Source organism: Xyrauchen texanus, chromosome 11 (assembly GCF_025860055.1).
Source record: "Xyrauchen texanus isolate HMW12.3.18 chromosome 11, RBS_HiC_50CHRs, whole genome shotgun sequence".
Lineage (NCBI taxonomy): Eukaryota > Metazoa > Chordata > Actinopteri > Cypriniformes > Catostomidae > Xyrauchen > Xyrauchen texanus.
Window position 1 is genome coordinate 8,767,969 of NC_068286.1, and position 22,424 is coordinate 8,790,392.

At 35.8% G+C, this 22,424-nt stretch overlaps 1 protein-coding gene across 1 annotated transcript in view; it reads left to right on the forward strand.

The window, feature by feature from the left end:
* The window catches only part of LOC127651439 (VPS10 domain-containing receptor SorCS1-like), a 225,766-nt gene that overhangs the window by 122,074 nt on the left and 81,268 nt on the right, over positions 1-22,424 (forward strand). Inside the window, exons 2-3 of the mRNA XM_052137260.1 lie at positions 1,789-1,856; positions 9,350-9,449. Of these exons, the coding sequence (XP_051993220.1) occupies positions 1,789-1,856; positions 9,350-9,449 (168 nt within the window). The remainder of the gene's footprint in view (positions 1-1,788; positions 1,857-9,349; positions 9,450-22,424) is intronic.

The following is a 22,424-nucleotide window of genomic DNA, read 5'->3' on the forward strand; positions in this document are numbered from 1 at the left end:
CCATGGTCCAGTTCTGACTATCACATGCTTTTGGTGGTGAACAGGGGGTCAGTATGTGCACTTTGACCAGTCTGCGGCTATGCAGCCCCATATGCAGCAAGCTATAATTTTTTTTTTCTCAGCTATAGCCAAGAGATGTGACTGTAATAAATTAGGTGTATGAGAGTACCTTGAGTTTTGTGGTGAAACATAAACTACAACAAGTTTCAGTTGTGCAATTTGGTCCTGGCAATGCTAAGCCATGCTGGCATGTCAGTATTTGTTAAGAAAGTCAGTGAATTTTGACTGGATGGCCTTATAGGTTTTACACCCCTCTCTCACATGTGAAATTGCAACTGTGTTGGTCTCATTGCCCCAGACGGGAACAATTTAGTTTGACTACACCTGCTGTTGCTAGGTGTTGTTTATTTTATTTATTTTCACTGTGAATGATCTTAACCCCCATAACACTATACCATTTATCTAACCTGTAAAGCTCTGTACCAGACCCTGCTCAATACTGTGTGTCCACATTGAAACTCCTAGTTTATTTAACTCCTAGATTATTAGTTCACCTGTTTATGTAGCTGTATTGTTTTGTCTGCAAATATCTGTACAAAACCTTTTTTTTTTTTAAAGGACATTTGATTAGAACAGCACATAGTGAAAACTCTAAAAGCCTAATTACAATGCACAGAGAAAGCCAGAGCCATTGTAAATGAGGGCAGCTAAATCAGAGATTTAGGGGTGTTGTTGTTGTTGTAGTTTTTTTTTTCTTTTCTTAAGAAAATAAGGTGTAAACAGTTTATGCTGATAACTCACAGGAAAATGAATGAACAATTTGCAGCCTTAATGGAATGTGTGATACAAAAATATGAAGTAGGAATTGCACTTGAATTTAATTTCCAAATATGTTATTGAAATAGTTAAAATAATAACAATCTAAACATAACTATTCTAAACGTTACCATCACAGCTTTTCCCACACTGTAGTTAATGTAACCAAGTTTTAAGAGAGTCGATGAACTCTCGCCTCATAATGATCTAAACTTCTTCTAAAGGATTTTGAGGTTTATATAGGTATGAATTCTCAGTTGGAGCATAAATAGATTGTAAGTTTATATGAGTCTACTTTTATCTCTCCAGGCATGAAGTATCTCTCTCTTTTCTGTCTGTGATTTCCTAAAGGAATTTGACTTACATAGTTAGCACACTCTTGTGCACCATAAGAATGTTATAAAGTATATTTACAGTGCTGTATTTAGATTCAGCACGATATGATTAAGTAATAAGGAGATGACTCGTTAGGGTGTCAAGGAGGAAGTCTGATGCATCATTTAATGTTGTTTTACACTGAGATGAAAAGCAGCGAGATGTGAGGAATTGTGCATTTTGAAGTTTTTATAGGTTGATTTATCTAACAGTTTATAAAATGAGTAAATCAGTAAGGGTTGATTATAAGATTGGGATTTTAATCTTCTGCTTATTTGATTGCGGTGTTTCTGTTATGCATAAGAAATAGAATCCAATCTCAAATTATTTTCATTTGGTCCATCCTAGAATTTAATGAAATTCATAACTAACATATCCATCCATTTTTTATTTGTTTGTGCTGGCAAGTGATCTGTCAAACACAACTATGCAATCATTTATAGTGAATTGTTTGATCACATTTCTGAACCAGTGTACTAGAGTTGTTTATTATGTATATGGTGTAGCATAAGGGGAACACATTTAAACCATGAGTTTTTTGTTTGTTTGTTTTTATTTATTTATTTATGTATTTTTATTTTTATTTTTATTTTTCAGGTGATCCTCATGTTGACCAAACTGTATGACTTCAACCTGGGCAGTGTCACTGAGAGCTCCTTATGGAGGTAAGGACAGAGATGAAGGTTTCAAACTTTATATTTACAGCACAGTATTGTGAAAATGTATTTCGTTTTGTTACTTGTGTAAAAAAATCCAGGTTCAAAACAAGTGAAGTTTAATCGTCAGCATTTGTGGCATGTTCATTACCACAAAAAATGTAATTAATTAAAAAACAATTACTTGTTCCTCGTTGATAATCAACATTATGTCACAAATTCTGTAGATTGAGTTTAACCTGTATTGCCTAGAACAATCATTTAAGAAGAAAATAAACAAATGATTTCACTATTAAGAGGTACACAATGGTTAACGAATGTGATGCAATAATGCAGTGTGTCTGTGTGAGTGTCACAAGCAACACAAGAAGCAGTGTCATGAATTTCAAAAATGATATCCAAAGTGACTTAGAGTACATTGTACTCAAGGTATATTTTATTAGTATGTACTGTAGGTTCCATGGGAATCAATCCCATGACCTTTACATTGCTAGCACGTTGTTCTACATGTTGAGCTACAGGAATGGAAAACCAAACTAGGCCTTACTTTTGGCTCAAAAAACTTAACATACTCCTCTTCAGGATACATTTAAAGATTACTGTTGTCTGTCTGCAACTACATTTGGGTGAGCAGCATGACAATGCAAACTCAGTATTAATAGTCAGATGAATTTGCGTTAGCTAATTAATGGTGTGTCTCTGATTGTCTTTATGCCGCTTTGGCTATTCAGCACACAGCTCATTGTTCTGAGTTGATACAATGCATCAGCATTAGAACTACTTGAGAAGTTTTTTTCTTTTCTTTTCTTTTCTTTTTCCCATAAAAAAGTTACAACAACTTTAAGAAAATAGTTCACCTAAAATGAAAATGTTGTCACCATTTACTTACCTTCAAGTCATTCAGACTATATTTTATTTATTTATTTTTTCTCTTTCCGTAAAACGTCCTTTTCACTTTCAACTGCTAATATTTTCAACAAACTTAACATGTGTAAATACTTGTATGAACATAAAAATATTCAACAACTAAGACATATGCACTCCTCATGGACTGAAGTGGATTTCCCAGTTCTTGCTGTGAGATGATACCCCACTCTTCCACTAAGGGACTTGCAAGTGCCCTCACCCTAGCCCTCACCCTCCGATCCAACAGGTCCCAGACGTGCTCAATGGGATTGAGATCCGGTCTCTTCACTAGCTGTGGCAGAACACTGACATTCTTGTCTTGCATGACAGAATGAACATTATCATGCTGGAGGGTCATGTCAGGATGAGCCTGCAGGAAGTGTACCACATGAGGGAGGAGGATGTCTTCCCTGTAACTCACAGTGTTGAGACTGCCTGCAATGACAACAAGCTCAGTCCGATGATGCTGTGACACTCAGCCCCAGACCATAACAGACCCTCCACCTCCAAATTTATACAGAATACAGGCCTCAGTGTAGCGCTCATTCCTTCAACGATTCCGACCATCATCCCTGGTGAGACAAAACCGCAACTCATCAGTGAAGAACACTTTTTGCCATTCCTGTCTGGTCCAACGAAGGTGGGTTTGTGCCCATAGGTGATGTTGTGTCAGGTGATGTCTGGTAAGACCTGCCTTACAACAGGCCTACAAGCCCTCAGTCCAGCCTCTCTCAGCCTATTGCGGACAGTCTGAGCACTGATGGAGAGATTGTGCATTCCTGGTGTAACGTGGGCATTTGTTGTTGTCATCCTGTATCTGTCCCACAGGTGTGATATTCGGATGTACTGATTCTGTGCAGGTGTTGTTACACGTGGCCTGCCACTGCGAGGATGATCAGCTATCCTTCCTTTCTCCCTATAGCGCTATCTTAGGCGTCTCATAGTACTGACATTGCAATTTATTGCCCTGGCCACATCTGCAGTCCTCATGCCTCCATGCAGCATGCCTAAGGCACGTTCACGCAGATGAGCAGGGACCCTGGGCATCTTTCTTTTGGTGTTTGGAGTCAGTAGAACGGTCTCTTTAGTGTCCTAAGTTTTTATAACTGTGACCTTAATTCCCTACTGTCTGTAAGCTGTTAGTGTCTTAAAGACCGTTCCACAGGTGCATGTTCATTAATTGTTTGTGGTTCATTGCACAAGCATGGAAAACATTGTTTAAACACTTTACAATAAAGATCTGTAAAGTTATTTGGATTTTTACAAAATTTACAGAAATGGAAATTCACATCACACAATGATTTGGTGGCACTGAAGGATTCAGATGAAATAGATATCTATTAATATTTTTTGTATTATAGCCTTTGTGGTTTCAGAGTTATAAACAAAAACTTAATTTAGATCATTAGTGCCAACTTGTGGGCCATTCTCACAAAATTTGGTAAACATAATCATCTAGACACCGTGTACAATGCAAAATTACATAATGATCAGCCCATTGGAGCTCTAAAATTTCATTCACACTTGTGCACCGTTAAAGCATGGAGCCTTTAGGCATGTCTCGCCTGGTTTGACGTCATTGAATACGACCGATTGTCAGTTTAAATCACCACCCTCTTTCATTGTATGGAAAACAGAAGCTTAGACACTCTGCCTAAGATGTCCTCTTTTTTTGTATCACAGAAAACGCAGGGTTGGAATGAAATGGGGGAGAGTAAAGGATGACATAATTTTTGGGCGACATATTATGCCCTCTAAAGGAAAAATTAACTACGGCAACACTGAAACTGAGAAAATGGCTTCAAAGTTATTCGGTATAATGTTTTTGCAGTTACTTCAATTTTTCTGAAATCAACTCAACTAAATTTTGACAAAAAGTGCATTTACTGTATTTTGCATTTGCAAAAATTTAAAAACAAATTGTATAACTGGTCTCAGATCAGCAGATTTGGCAACGTCTACCAGCAGCAGATTGGAGTGGTGATGCTCAGCAGACTGTGTGGCCATTTTGCTTGGAAAGACAGTCGCCATCGGAAATGCATTGGCCAAGCACTGTGTATTGAAGAAGGACAGGAAAAGTTCCTGCTGAGCTCACGACATAGATCACATTCACCCAGTCTCTTATTCGTATTTAGAAATGTGGTATGTCAACTACAAAGCATCTCAGTAATGAAGTTAGTGACAGTGCATAAAGATTTTCTGGTAACAAAAGGGTGATTAATCAAACAGCAATATAGAGTGTAGTTACCTACCCAATCATTTTAGATGAGCGGGAGATGGTAATTGGATTTCTTTGTGATGTCCGTCCTTTGTGTGTGTATGTGTGTGTGTGCTCTGAAGTTAATAATGTAAGAGTTCACCTATCTCACCTATGGCTTGGATTGAAATGCACCTATGTCAAAGCAAAGTTACAGCTGCAATCAACTATATCAATGATTCTTTTTGTTTTATTAAATTCATTTATAGGCAGACACAGGAATGTCTTACAGTGGGCCATGATGTCACACTACATGGGTTGTCACAATTGGAACCTATTAAAAAGCATATTATTGGCTGTTTTGTGGCTTTTCATCAAAATGACACGGTAAAAAATTATGAAGCACAAGACAATTAATTAAACTGCAAAACATTTCAATGGTAACATACCAAAAAAAATAGTCAAACCTTTTGTCCAACTGTAGATAGTAACATACATTTACGTAATGCACATGTGACAACATGACCTGACCTAACTATGAAAAATACACTTTCCACATTTTTATTAGAATCAACCTTCACTTTAATGGAAAAAGAGGTTGCTGTTGCGTGATTTTACATCATCAGACTAGAATTATGAAAGGGGAGGTGGGCAAAAAAATAAATAAATACAAGCTGATGAAAAGCTAAAGATCCAAAGTGTTTTTAAAGATGTAAGATACACCCCCCAGCGGGCCATCCTTATTGTTGAGTCCTAGCAAAAGCATTAATGTGTTCACACTTTTCGGGGGAATCAACCTAAAAATGGATTACTTATCGTTTGCGATGCATATTTAGATTAAGATTAAGAAGGTATTCTAACATCACAAAAACACACTTATTTCATTTTTAACAATTAATGTCATTGAAATTTCCCCTATAAAATGACATGGGCTACATTTAGTTAATGAGCAAGAGATGCAAAATATAGAACCATCTCTTTATCATCTGAAAATACTGTGATGTGTGTATGTACTTTTTGCCCCGCTGCAAGTCAGGGATGTAAATTAGTCAACAGAAGGCGTCCTCTCTGGAGTTCTCTGTTTATCAGAAACCCGTTACTATGGTTACCACACACCTGCGTTGCATTTGTGTCTAATTAGCAAACTGTTAAGTACTCCCTTTGTTTCAATGGTCATTTATGAAGTCTTACTTGTAGGATTATGATCATCCTGAGCAGCTGTCTTTGTTTCTGATATTTTTGTTTGCCTCTGGTTTACGCTGCTGTTATTGAACACTGTCGCTTTAAACCCCATGTCTGTCTCTTGGATTTTAAGTTGCCAATGCATCTGTGAAACTGGGACGATACTATGACTTATGACATATTCAAGTTGGAAACAAAATATGGAAGTGGCTGATAGGCCAAAATAATGCCGATCTATTGCACGTTTTAATTTAGCAAATAACATACTGGATACAAAAATCTATTATCTTTCAGTAGGACAAGTAAATGTAATCCTGCATTGAGGATAATGTAAACGTGTGGCTTGCTGTCCTGGGTGAAAGGAGCTTGAGGCTCGTGACTCGACCCGAGCTTGAATACCCCCTAATATCTAATACTTAGATTAGTTATTGATGGATAGATAGGAGGACAAGAGTAGGTGGAGGGATGCCAGAAGACTCCTAGATGTTATCAGCTGTTTACATTCTGTTACTCTGGCAGTGTGATTGGTCGATTAAATGACTTGCTCCTCCAGAACCTTGTTAAATGAAACTCCATTTTATTTAGCACTAAAATTATTCAAATTTCCACATAAAGCATTTATTTTTATTTTTTTTTACAAAAATAGTAATAACATGTAAAAAAAAAAAAAACACAAATTCAAATTTTATTCGAGATAATTATATCTTCCATTTAAATTTCTAGAATAAAATTGTACATACAATGCACAGTCAATATGATATTTACTTATATCACACTTTAAGCAATTTTACTTTGAAGCTGCTCTCTTGTGCAAGTGTGGATCCATCAAGCAGCAGTCTCCTGACAGCTTTAAAAGTTTACAAGGCCCAGAGTTTGCGGCTTGAAAAAAAAATTAACCCTGACCCAAAATGTAATAGGCAGACATGGATTATTTAAAAAGACTGAATATCAGCCGATTCATCAGCTTTGGATATATATATATATATATATATATATATATATATATTCGTCAACCACTGCAAATTAATTTTTTTACAAATGTATAAATATACCCATATCACTTTAAAAAAAAGTCTGTGTCATTTACTTTTTAAATACATTTTCATTATAGAAATAGCAAAGGGTGAGTAAATCGTTTTAAATTATTTAACTACAAGCTCTATTTTATATTGCACCTTAATGTTTAAATAATATTAATTTTGCAAAATCATCCACTGCCATCTTTAATGTGGAAATGCCCCTTCTTATCATTACAACTCAGCATTTTGGGTATTACCGTGTATGTTTACAGCACATGCAAAACAGAACAAAGCAAACAACCAAAAATCAGCTAATTCAAAAGATCCAACCACGTTGCAAATCCACGTTGACATGACATTTGAAATCATCGAGTTAGTCTCTGCTTTTGGTGTCAAAATGTTAATGGGCATGGGCACAACATGCAATATTGCACACTCCGTATATGCAGGTATTATACTAGTAAAACATGCAATGTTATAAAGGGGTAATGGGCAAAAATCTATGTATGTCGATCAGTTTATGCTTAAACAATATATTTAACCTTTTCTCCAATAAAGGAAAGTTATTTAAGGCTTTGTCATGAGTGACTTAATAGGCATAGTTTGTGTTAGATTGTGGGTTTTTTCTTTTCTTTTTTTAGAGTGTGCATGGAACTTGTTATTACAATATTACTTACTTGAAAGCAGCATTATTTTTATCTCACTCTACGAGGCAATTTCTACCTGTAAGTGATTCACGGTTGCTTTGCTACTGTAGAGAACATACATTAATACGTAACATTCCATCCCTGACTTACAGCTAAATGATATAGGGACAGCCCACCCACCCACTAGACTGACTGAAATGAAATTATCAACATTGCCTAACATTGCCCCCCAAAAGATTACATCCTACTACCGGCCCTCATTCCACCAAACATCTGACTTTATAATATACAGAAAGTTTCACAAACTAATTTTAGCTTAACAGTTGACAATTAAAAGTCAGTTAGTGAAGTCTCATTAGTTACAACAGTTATAACATTAGCTGCAAACTTCACATTGAGTGATGACAATTTCTTAGCATAAAATATTCCTTTGCTCAGCTTTGACTGATGGTTTAGTTTCTGCAACTTTTCCCCCGTAACTTTAATTAAAAGCTGACATTTTGTACGAATATCAATGAGCAAGGGGACAACGGGTTGGCAGGGTGTTTAAGAACAGAAATAATACTCGCACTTCAGCTAAATCAAATTGTTTGCCTTTGAAAAAAATATACTTGTTTCTCTATCAGTGATGGGCTAGTGAGAGACTTGCGTTACGTGGCTAAAAAAACGGCACAAATTGAAAAACACGGTGACTAAATAGGTAGATAAATGATGAACAATTCTTGATATACTTAAAAAAATATTTAAAGAGTTACGCATATCAATTTCATAACAAAATTCCATCAATTTGAATTGCGAAAATGTCATATATTAAATTTGATGAAAATTTCATATAAAATCGAAATGTGAAAATCTTAAAAATAGGCTAGCAAATGTTTTGTGTGTAGCCTACCTGATGTACTTGATTGTTTCTCACCATGGGTAAATACTGTATACACAGGGTCCATCCAGGGCTGGACTGGTAATCTGGCATTACGGGCATTTTCCCGGTGGCCCGACGCATTTTTGGGCCGATCAAGGGCGTACTGGCCATCGGGAGAACCGAGCGGGCCGGTGGTCCAGCTGCGAAATGTGCCGAATGGGCCGCGATAAGCAACAACGAGCTGCTGTGTTATGCAGAACGGACCACAAAATGGTGATGGTTTAACACTTCGTATCCCAGATGGTTCAGAGCAACATTGACTCAACCAATGGTGGAAACTTGGGGTGTTACTGTTTGTTTGATCAAACAATGACAGACAAATGGAGTGTTTGGAAATCCTATTTGAAAGTAGTGATTATTTCTTCAATTTAATTTGGTTTGATCACCTTTGAATCATGGAAAAATCATGGCAACTGTACTTCAAATTGCTACAACATTTCATAAACCTGTAATTACTTTCCTTAAATCAAATCAAAATCATTTGAAGTACTAAGGCGTAGTTGTGTGTTGCTAAAACAAATCAGCTACATTACAGTACTCCTTTCATCCCTGTTTAAAGTGCAAGGCAGGTCTTTAATTACAACAACTGATTCCCCAAGTTCTCATCGAGGCATCTGATTACATTTCAGGTCGACAGATTACGGAACCACTTATGAGAAACTCAATGAGAAGGTGGGTGTGAAAACCATCCTCAGCTATCTGTATGTCAGCCCCAACAACAAGCGAAAGGTAAGATTAATGGCATCTGTTTATTCTGTCTGGTGCTCCTATGCTTTCAAAATTTCTCGTTTGTTGTAAGTTTTCATGATGTCTCTTTTTTACAAAGGTGTCAATAGGTTTTTATTATTATTATGTATTATTATGTTTATGTATGTCTGGAAATCAAACCCTCTGCTCATTTATGACCGTTAACTGCATTTGAAATATTTCACAGGTCTCCTTCTTGGCTCAGTGTGCTGTTGGCTAATTTATCCTCTAGTAGTATTTACTATCCTCTCTAGCTTTCTTACGAGATCAATGCATTAAATGATTCACCGACTTCTCTGCACAGCAAGTCTTCTCTTGGATATATAGTTGCATTCAAAGCAAAACACACTTGCATCATTAATATTGATAAAGCTGTATTTTTTTTTTTGGAGAGCTGATGAATTATGAACTGCATGAAAAGAGATTCATAAATTGTCTGTGTTTTAATCAAAGGCATGACAGGGATACTTTTATTAATGGCTGGAGGGTTGTGAGTTTGCTGTGAATGTGCATATGCCATCGGTGTCTTTCTTTTTAAACCTCTTTTTCTCTTATTTAACTTATTTTCTCTTATTTAACTCTATTTATTTATTTATGTTTAGAAAGGTCCCATTCAACAGTATAAGGGGAAGCTACTTTGAAACTGAAGTTTTACAAACTAGTCATGAATTAAAATCATTACACTGCATGCTACTCAGAAAGAAGTATTCAACTACATTAAAGCTCCGTAAGGGGACAATATATATATAAATGCAAAATATAAAGATATATATAGATATATATATATATATATATATATATATATATATATATATATATATATATATATACACACGTATATATCTGTATAGTTTTGCATTTAAAAATATATCTGTATTTGCAAAACTATAAAGATATATACGTACAGTATAATATATATATATATATATATATATATATATATAACAATTCCAAAATGTTGGGACAGTATGAAAAATGCTAATCAAAAAAAAAAAAAATACAGTTTTGTAAATTATAATCACCCTTTGCTATATTGAAAGCTTTACAACAAGACATTATATGATGTTTTAGCATGTGAATGAATTTTTTAGATTTTTTAATTTACAGTAATTTCAAATCAGATGTTTGCAACACGCTCCAAAAACGTTGGGACAGTTGAGTATTACCACTGTGAAACATCACAATTTCTTCTAATATCACTTATTAAGCATTTGGGCACTGAAGACACAAGTTTGTTTAGAAGTTTAGAAAGTGGAATTTTCTCCCATTCATCCATTATGTTGGTCTTTAGCTGCACAATTGTACGGGGTCTTTATTGCAGGATGTGTGCTTAATAATGCACCACACATTCTCAATTGGAGACTGGTCAGGACTGTGGGCAGGCCAATCTATCTGCTTACACAGCCATGCACTTGTAATCCAGGGCTGTATTTGGTTTGAAGTTGTCCTGCTGTAAAATGCAGGGATGTCCCTTGAAAAGACATTGCTGGATGGCAGTATATGTTGCTCTAAAATGTGCACATATCTGTCTGCATTCATGGTGCCTTCACAGATGTGCGAGTTACCCATGCTATGGGCATTGACGCACCCCTGGCCCATACAGACACTGGTATTTGGACCTGACAATAATAACAGCTTGGATGGTTCTTTTCCTCTTTTGCTGTTTTGACATGACATCTGTGTTTTTCAAAAACTTTTGAAATCTGGACTCAAAAACACAATTCCACTGTTCCACTTTCCATTTAAGATGAGACCGCATAGTCTTAACTTGTATCTGTGGATGCAGCGGCGAGTGATGTTGACTAACAAAGGTTTACTAATGTAGGGGAACAGTATGTGTGTTTGGAATTAAATTAAACTGACCATATGTCTATTTATAATGGAATTAGTCGCATTCAACAACCATTATAAGAAAGATAAATGACAAATGAAAAGATTATTTGTCTGAATAAAATTCTCCACCATTAAATTTGTAATACAATGTCTCGTTGTATCCACTCACAATTTCTATTGTAAGGAATTTGCTTTAATAAGGGAATGATTAAGATGAATTAACTTATTGGAGTAATATTATTCACATGACTTACTGAAAATAATTTTACAAATATTTTAGGTATAGCTTTAGGGCCATATCTTTGAAACGAATCAAGTGCCACATTATTTATCATAATATACCACAGTCAAATCATCTTTGAATACAAACAATACTTTATTGCTATTCTAAACATAAAAAAAAATCTTACACATACAAACATGAAACAGGTCAGTGAGCAAAGTGAAAGAGTAGCTTGAATGGCAATGATCTATACAGAGAAAATTAACTTTATGGAGCCTGTAGACAATGTATTGAGAACCATTTAAACTTAATTCAGTCTAACTCAATTTGCAATCTGGTAACTCAAATTATATTAGAGAGACACCAGCACTTTCAGCAAAATCTAGAGACGTACTTGTGTTTCATTACGTGTCCTTGTGTTGTTTGTTTCTTTAACTCTTTGTAGCAAGTTCGGGGGTTTCCATTGATGTTTTGGACATCTGTTAAGATCGTGTATAATTTGTTGTCTGTTACGTCAATGGATAATGACGGCTTTGAAGCGAGGCCTTCACGTGTGTGTGTGTCATAGTGCATAGAAGAGAATGACTTCCCCATAGCTTTATTCCGAGCCTTCCTCGACTTCTACATGGTACGGAACTTGAGGAGCGTCCGAGCAAGGCTGCATGCCATGAGGGCCAGAGCGCGAAGCTGAAGAGGATGAGGAGCACGGAGAAGTCGAAGGCGAGAAGAAGTGATTTTTCAGAGGCACATGGTAAATGATGTCCCATGTTTGCAGGAAACGATAACAATGTCTCATGATCTGATGAGTCTAGTTTAAGTGTAGCATATTGGTTTATTTTGAAGGACAAAAGAGAATGTCTTAGCTTTTCCTGGGGTCTCCAGGGAGTATGATCTAACTCATAGGGGATTTACTAATTTGCAACATGTAGGAGAAGGGGTCTTCTGCATTCACAGATCTTCTTTTGTTAATTTTACTGCCAGATCTGAGATTCAGCTAGACTTTAGGGAGCCATTTTGTCAGCTCTAAGTTTGATGGCTCTGAGGAATTTCCAGTGCTTTAGGCCATCTTTGTGAAATCATGTTTTAATTCTTCTTAATTTCCTTCTGCTGGGTACTCTGATCATACACTAAAGTTATCCGAAGCCAATGTTCGTGATATCCATAATTGATGAATTATGTTTTTTAAGACAGTGAGACAGAGATCACACGCATTCAGAAGTAGTTTTAATCTTGCACAGATGAAAACTAAAATTACACAGATATTTTACCATATTCCTTGAATCTTTTAACTCTATTGTGCACTGTAGATAGTGAAATGCCCAAAATCCTTCCACATTGTTCTCAAAGTGCTGGATTATTTGCTAAAGCATCTGTTGGTAAATTGACAAGTCTTGAACGATCCTTGCTCTTGAAGGACAAGGCTGTTTTTGGAGGCTCCTTATACAGTGTACAGTACCAGGACACAATTGCCTCACCTGTTTAACATCTCCTCTTTCACTTCGCCTTATTTCAACTCATCAAATTGTTATTAGTCTATATATATATATATATATATATATATATATACATACAGTGCATCCGGAAATTAGTCACAGCACTTTACTTTTTCCATATTTTGTTATGTTACAGCCTTATTCCAAAATTTATTAAATTCATTATTTGCCTCAAAATTCTACAAAAAATAACCCATAATGACAACGTGAAATAATTTTGTTTGAAATATTTAGCAAATTTATTAAAAATAAAAAAATCACATGTACATAAGTATTCACAGCCTTTGCCATGACACTCAAAATTGAGCTCAGGTCCATCCTGTATCCACTGATCATGATTTGGAAAGGCACACACCTGTCTATATAGGTCCCACAGTTAACAGTGCATGTCAGTGCACAAACCCAGCCATGAAGTCCAAGGAATTGTCTCTGGACCTCCGAGAGTGGATTGTATCGAGGCACAGATCTGGGGAAGGTTACAGAAAAACGTCTGCAGCATTGAAGGTCCCAATGAGCACAGTGGCCTATATCATCGGTAAATGGAAGAAGTTTGGAACCACCAGTACGCTTCCTAGAGCTGGCCAAACTGAGCAATCGGGGGAGTTAGGGCCTTAGACAGGGAGGTGTCCAAGAACCCAATGATCACTCTGACAGAACTCCAACGTTTCTCTGTGGAGAGAGGAGAACCTTCCAGAAGAACAACCATCTCTGCCGCACTCCACCAATCAGGGCTGTATGGTAGAGTGGCCAGACGGAATCCACTCCTCAGTAAAAGGCACATGACAGCCTGCCTGGAGTTTGACAAAAGGCACCTGAAGGACTCTCAGACCTGATGAAACAAAGATTTAACTTTTTTGGCATGAATGGCAAGCGTCATGTCTGGAGGAAACCAGGCACCTTTTATCACCTGGCCAATACCATCCCTACAGTGAAGCATGGTGGTGGCAGCATCATGCTGTGGGGATGTTTTTCTCCGGCAGGAACTGGGAGACTAGACAGGATCAAAGGTAAGATGAATGTAGCATTGTACAGAGACATCCTTGATGAAAAATCTGCTCCAGAGCACCTGCTCCAGAGCATCTGCTCTTGAACTCAGACTGGGGAGAATGTTCATCTTCCAACAGGACAACGACACTAAGCACACAGCCAAGATAACAAATGAGTGGCTACAGGACAACTCTGTGAATGTCTTTGAGTGGCCCAGCCAGAGCCCAGACTTAAACCCGATTGAACATCTCTGGAGAGATCTGAAAATGGCTGTGCACCGATGCTCCCCATCCAACCTGATGGAACTTGTGAGTTCCTGCAAAGAAGAATGGGAGAAACTGCCCAATAATAGGTGTGGAAAGCTTGTAGCATCATACACAAAAAGACTTGAGGCTGTAATTGGTTCCAAAGATGCTTCAACATAGTATTTAGCAAATGCTGTGAATACTTATGTACATGTGATTTTTTTCGTTTTTTATTTTTAATAAATTTGCAAAGATTTCAAACAAACTTCTTTCACGTTGTCATTATGGGGTATTGTTTGTAGAAGTTTTAGGAAAATAATGAATTTAATTCATTTTGGAATAAGGCTGTAACATAAAAAAATGTGGAAAAAGTGAAGCGTTGTAGATACTTTCCGGATGCACTGTATGTGTATATATATATATTTACACTGCATCTAGACTGTGCCTCTCCTATCAATATACGCACAAATTTCATCAACATCTGCTAAACAATTTACCATCGTAATCTATTCTTAATGCCAATGGACAATTTTGATGTCAGTTTTTATTGCATAATAATTTATTTACACAACAGAAGAGGAGTAACACTTTGAAATTGCATGGAAATAGTTCACCCCAAAAAATGTGTTACTCCTCTTTGTATCATAAAGGTTATTCAGTAAAAATCTCAAAAAATCAATGCTCTCAAATGTCCTTCTCCATTCCACTTTTTGAAACGTCAAACCTGATGGGACGCCACAGCATGCTACTTTTGATTCTGACCACTGATGCTACTGCATATTTGGAGCTTTGGTGGAGGAATTAAAATTCAATGTGTTCCTCAAACAAATCTACTGCATGACTTTGAATATACAGTAGACTACTTTTAGGTGCTTTTATGTGCTTTTTGGAGCTTCATATAGAGTCTTCATATAGAAAAGAGATGTGTTAAGAATCTTCAAATTTTCTCTCTTTGTATTCCACTGAAAACATACATTTTCATTTCGGGTAAACTGATCATTTAAGAGATGTCCTTTTCTCCTGTTATTTCCATTTGCCCTTACTCCATACAAGGGTCTAAGTGCTCCATTTTCAGCAAGTAATGAAGACGGAAAACAGGTTCACCTTGAATGTCAACTCTCACTCCCGATGACATTATAATAGCAAGTCTCTAGATGGAACATATTTAAGTACTCTACTCTAACCATATTAACAACTTCAATGCTAATAGAATAGTCAACATCTATTTTTCAGCTTTTACATGACCATGTAATCTGGAACAGCTATTTAAATCAAGGAAGCATTGATTATCTTTTAAAGTGAATGGTGAATTTGCCATTAAAGCAGGCTTGGACAAAGCAGTCCATCTCATTAAGCCATGATGTGTTGATTTGGAAGGTCCTACTTTTTTCCACTTTAGATTGACAGAACAGTAGAGAGAGGATAGGTAATAATAATAATAATTATTAATATTATTATTATTGAATCTATTGCAATTACATTATTTTGGTGTCTAAACACTTTTTCGGGCAACTGTTTTTAAGCATGTATGCAAAAGAAATATGGTCTAACTTGTTAAAATACCAAATGTATGGACTTGATCCAAACCCTTCTTCGCCTTGCAAACCACAAAGTGTCATTTCAATAAAAAAATTAAATAAAGAAATAAAAACTGTAATCAGATAATATTGGAAACAGAATCTTATGCAGTCTCACATGGAAGCATACTGTTTGCCTGTTATCCTAGCAACTCTACCCTCTAGCCAGTCACTGCAGCACTGACCGCTTTCTCTTCCAGGGTTTTGGCACTGGCATCGATTAATTTTTTTTCTAGCCTGTCTACAATCTGCTGCATTGGCACTTTCTGCTGAGCACGTTTACCTTTTCCCCATGGTGCTTGCCACTTAAAACTAACGGATTCAACGTTACTCTTTTCTGCCTTCCATTGCACCCTCTAATTATCTGCCACCATCTAATTGTTTTCTGAGAAAACACATAATATTTATTCCAATATTTCTATCAATCATTTCTACTGAGGGAATTCATTTTCTCCATCCATTTCACTTTGACATCAAATCATTTCACAAAGGAATACAGCAGTTTTGGCAGTAACAATTTAAATTTCAGGCTAATTCAGGTCTAAGCAATTTTGTCTTAAGAGTAAATTTCATATTCACTACAAAGCTCATTTTCTCTCATTTAAATGTCTGCTTGTTTATTTCATTGCTTTGGGCAAATTACCTATATGACATTTTCTCACCACAAGCACTTATTTACCCTCCAATAATATTCAGTTTCCTAATTCCACTAATTCAGTTATGCTCAAATAGTCTCTATGTTATATAGCGATTAGTCTTGCGCAGCCAGACTTTTGACTTGCGGTACATATTGCAACTTATTCTAGCCAAGAATCACCATTTAGACAAGAAGACAACATCTGACTGGCAAGTAAAGCAACAAACCAAAATTTGTTTTATGTGCTGTTTAGTGTACGTAAAGCACCTTATCAAGCAATTTTGTAATTCCTTGTTTGATAATTACACACACACATATATATATATATATATATATTTGTAACACACAACTTTGTCAATTTGTACAAATATTTAGGACTGAATATTGACCAAGACGATCACACAGGAAATAGAAATGTTGCTTCCGAATGTTCCTGTACCCCTAAATCGACCCGTTCAATCCAAGACATATGAGATATGGGTTCTGGTCCCATGGGAACCTAAGAGTAATCACATTCACATAATATAATGAGTGCGTTTCAAAGACATTTTTATTTTAATTTATGTATTTTTTTACAACACTAACAGTAAGGTTTAGGTTTGGGGTAGAGTTTATCAAATAGTATTACATCTGAAAATACAACTTCCTTTTGTCACCACTCAAAAGAAATTGGAGCTAACACATGCCCATACTTACCTGGAAATCCCACGTGAAATGTACAATGTGAAAACCATCCTGATCACTCATTCATACAAATAAATATAGTAATTGAACTTTTGTAAGACACTTTTAGTGTTAAGAAGGTCATATGCGAGGAGGCGTGAACTATAATGAATATTGATTGTAATTCACACCTGAGGAGACAAAAGACCCCTCCCCTGGGCCTATCAGTGAGGAATGTGACAGAAAGAGAATGAATGTGAGGAGACTTAATGATCAAAATTAAAAAAGAAGTAATCTGACTATACATATTCTTTACATAAAGATTTTACTTAATTTTAAACCTACACTACCGTTTAAAACAAGTCTCTTCTGCTCACCAAGACTGCATTTATTTGATCCAAAATACAGTAAAAACAGTGATATTGTAAACAGTTTTCTTTTTGAATATATTGCAAAATGCAATTTTGTGATCAAAGCTGAATTTTCAGCATCATTACTTCAGTCTTCAGTGTCATATGATACTTCAGAAATCATTATAAGATGGTGATTTTCTAATATGGGCATATTTAAAGTGGATTTTACTCATTTAACCTGAACACATATTTGCAAGCACAAGCTTTGTTGATGATAATGTGGCAGCATAAACACTAGTTAAAATATAATCTAAACGTTCATATTATTTTTATATCATATTACATATAATATTTATATCATACAGCATACAATTTAAATACATGCTTTAGCCGAAACAGCATTTAACTGTAACTAAAACTTGCTTATTAGGACATTTCAATTCTCTGAATCCTGGCTGGAAAGTCTGGTAAAATATGTACATGTTTATATAAAATAGCATGTCAACTAATTAAAACTAAATGACTTACTTGTCCGAAATTGTATCCTCAGCTGGATCAAGTCTCTCTTCAAAATACAAACGTTCATCGGAGACCCTCTCTTCTTCTGAGGACGTTTTTAACTCTTCATCACTATACAGTTTTTTCACTTGTGTATCGTGCTGTCTTTCAAACATGAAGAAAAGTGAATGAACTTGGTTTTTACGGCACAGTCAGGGGTGTGTACCATTTGCATTGATTGTCTCAGCACATTACTGTATGAATATGAATCCAGCAGGACGTGCCCAGAGGGTTAAATGATTAGTTCAGTGTCCCCTTATGGAAATGTCACCAGGTGGCGACAAATGAGCATCTAATGTGCTGTGAGTCTGTGAATCATTTTGAGTCATTCATGACCGAAAACTACCAAGAGATTTTATTGTGTTTAAGCATTAAAATAACAAAGCAGATCTATAGTCTTCCTTCAGTTTGAGCATTATTTTTATCCAAAAAGACAACAATATTAGTGAGTTTCAATAACGTCCTTAACTTCTCCTTTATTAAAACGTGCATGGCTACTAATCTACTGTCTCCAGTTTAAGAATTATAAACAAAAAGCAGATCTACGGTATTATTTTCCTACAGTAGCCTATTTAAACTGCTTTTGTTCAACGCCAGCCTCAAGCGCCGCATTGCCCTCCACTTGACAAGAGTTGCAGAAAGCGTCACAGAGGGGCAAATTTACAAGTTTGCCACATAAAAAAGTGGGAGATGTGCACAATAAACATTGAAAACATGATTTTGGAAGAGAGAAAAATGCTTGCAGTTGCTTTGATAGCAGAAAGTAATATAAGGACTCGTTTATGTTTAGGTCTAAGCGTTTTTTTGGTGAATTTAAAATTAGTTTTTAAAGTGTGCTGCAGCACAGTGGTTGGGAAACACTTCTATAAAGACTGTCAAGTGAAGGGAAATATTTTGAGGCTCTGGAGTTCATAATTAGGATAATTAGGATTCCGTGGAATCTGATGAACCCCAATTCATGCCGCAATATCTTTTGATATGACCCTTATATATATATATATATATATATATATATATATATATATATATATATATGAATAAAAATAAAAAATGTTGTTCAATGTCTGAAAGTCCCTTAATGGAAGTGTGTATGCCAGTGTGTTTTTACACCACACAAATGATCTGTTGCGAACCCTGTGCTGGTAGTAACCTCATGATAAAAGCACAAGTGTAGATCGCGAAGACAGTTAGTGTCACTAAACCGAGGCTGATCTTACACAAAACTGAAATTTTGTGTAGGATTCTCTCTAAGCTTTTAAAGTTTACTTTCCTGTTGATGCTGAGTGCTGAAATTAGTGCACTAAATATGTATTAGCATTTACAGTATTGCCTTTGTAATGTAGCACGTGTGTGTCAGTTGAAACTGCCTCTTAGTTTCTGTGCAGAGATAAAAATAAATTCAGTATCGTAAATCCAATGAATATTGCAGAGGCTTGAAGAAACTAGCATCCGTTTAGAAGCAACACGCATACTGCAGCCATAAAATACATTTGCAAATCTGTCTTTAAAAGGATTGGTCACCCAAATAAATACAAATTCTGTCATAATTGACTTACCTTATTTCATTCCAAACCATACGCAATTAATTGAATGTTCTGGGTTGGATAAAAGCTAAGAATGATCAACAGCATAATGTTGATATAATACCACAAAAACATAATTAAATTATTCCATAGTTTATTAGGAGTTATTTATGTAAAAAATGCAGCAAGGTGCTTACAACATAGGTATTTAATTTTAAATAGTTTCAAATAATTGTAATGAAAATGATTGCTGTAAAGAATTTGTACATCGTTTACACAACCAAAAAAATTAAAAATTACTGTTACAGTATGTTAATGAATGAGCCAGTCCATAAATATTGAAATATCGAAATAAGTTATTTATTGATTTTCTTTTCCTCCAACAAAATTTTAAAATTGACTGTTAAAAATATACTGACTACAAAAATTTTGTGTTGGTGCACTTTCGCCGTGTTTGACATCATTAACAGCAAATATCATTGGCATCAAGCCTGACACAATGCATCTAAAGATGGCAAATTTTTACTATTTTATACCATTTTACTAGCTAAAAAGATTTTCAGTGAATAACTAATTCAATTTTCAGGACTACATTTTTAGTGCTATTTTGAGTTTTTTTTTACCAATGAGCTGCCATTGTCTAAAAGATATTTGTGTAATTTTCGAAAAAAGTGAATCTTTTACAATTCACATACAAGCTACAAATGGAAGCTTTAGCGTTTTTTTAATGTGGTGTTAGAGTGAAAACACAAGCAGCTAGGCATCGTGAGTGAGCTTTTCAATTAGTTTCTCAGAGGCGATGAGGGCAGCTCTGATCGGATGAGCTCTGCTCGGGAATAATGCACAAATGGCCCAACTGAGAAAGAAATAGAAATCAACAGCTGTTAGCCCTCAGGCATAATTTCAAAATGCCTGCAATGAGGAGCAACAGAGAGAAACTAGAGAGGTGAGGAAAACAGGGTTAAAAGGAGACTTGAAAGCTTTGATTTGAAGCACTTTGCTTATTTCCCTCATTTCAACACTTTGGCAGTTTGCCCCTCATTATTTTGAATTAAAATAGTTGAAAGAGACAAACAACTCTGGGAAAACGTTTCTTTAATAATTAATTTATTACTTATTTTATTATTATGCATCTTAACACTAATGAGCACAATAATCTCAAGATCATTTTATCATAGTTCAAATGATTAAAAGTCAACAAATGTAAGTTTTGTAATTTTTTATATTATTATCAAATATAAATCGTGTCTATCTATGCATTTATTTACAAAAAGAAAACTGATTTCTAACTTTCGACCTACTGTTAAAGGTCTTTGTATCTTTCCAAACTCTACCGACAGCCCTATCAATGGATAATAAAGTATATATTGTGTAAAATAGGTGTTCATTTCAGCAATTTTGTCAACATTTAATTTTCTGTCACTAAATTGTGGAAGGTCAACCCTTTAGAGCTTTAATTAGGCTTTGCTTTCCTGACCAACTCTTTGCTTCAGCCGCGGCTCGGCTTTACACATAGCCCTACTGACAAGCTAGTACTATCGTGTATGTGCCTTTGCAGGGATATTTGCCAGATAACAGGGGTTGATCTTTTAGGAGAAGTATTTTGCTCGTGTTTTCATGAAAGGGAGAATTGAAAGGATATGTGCATACAAAGAGAATAGCAGATAGGAACATTTTAAAGTACATTAGGCTATAAGCTTGTGTCTAAGCAAAATGAGTCCACCATGAAGAATTAACAGCATTTAAACCTATGGATTTGCTTCAGAAGACTGGGGTCGTGTGGATTACTTTTATGCTGCCAAAATATGCCTTTTGGACTGTCAAACAGCTAAAAGCCTGATGGCACCCGTTTACTTGCATTGTATGGACAAACAGCTGAAATCTGCTTATAACAATCTTCATTTTGGTGCTGCTGAAGAAGGATACACATCTGAGATGGCTTAAAGGTAAGTAAATCATGGGAGAATTTACAATTTTTAGTGAACTAACCCTTTTATTTACCTTGATTTTTGACATGTGAGGTGATTTCTGAACTCAACACTTCCTGCTAACTGCAAAAAGAGAATTTGTTGAAACTAAGCTGCTAAAAAATCTCATTCTCTACTTCCTCCACATTGTGATATTATATGAGTGTATATATATATATATATATATATATATATATATATATACACTCAATTTCTCACATTTAATCATAGAAAACGTTCCCTGTCGTAGGTCTGTTAGGATCACTACTTTATTTTAAGAATGTGAAATATCAGAATAATAGTACAGATGATGATTTATTTCAGCTTTTATTTCTTTCATCACATTCCCAGAGGGTCAGATGTTTACATCCACTTTGTTAGTAATGCATTGGGTCAAATGTTTTGGGTTGCCTTCCACAAGCTTCTCACAATAAGTTGCTGGGATTTTGGCCCATTCCTCCAGACAGAACTGAAGTAACTGAGTCAGGTTTGCACACACCTTTTCAGTTCTACGCACACATTTTCTATCGGATTGATGTCAGGCTTTGTGATGGCCACTCCAATACCGTGACTTTGTTACCCTTAAGCCATTTTGCCACAAATTTTGAGGCATGCTTGTGGTCATTTGGAAGACCCATTTGCGACCGACCTTAAACTTCCTGGCTGATGTCTTGAGATGTTGCTTCAATATATCCACATAATTTTCCTTCCTCATGATGCCATCAATTTTATAAAGTGCACAAGTCCCTCCTGCAGCAAAGCACCCTCACAACATGATACTGCCACCCCCATGCTTCAGAGTTGGGATGGTGTTCTTCGGCTTGCAAGCCTCACCATTTTTCCTCAAAATATAACGATGGTCATTATGGACAAAATGTTACATTTTTGTTTCATCAAA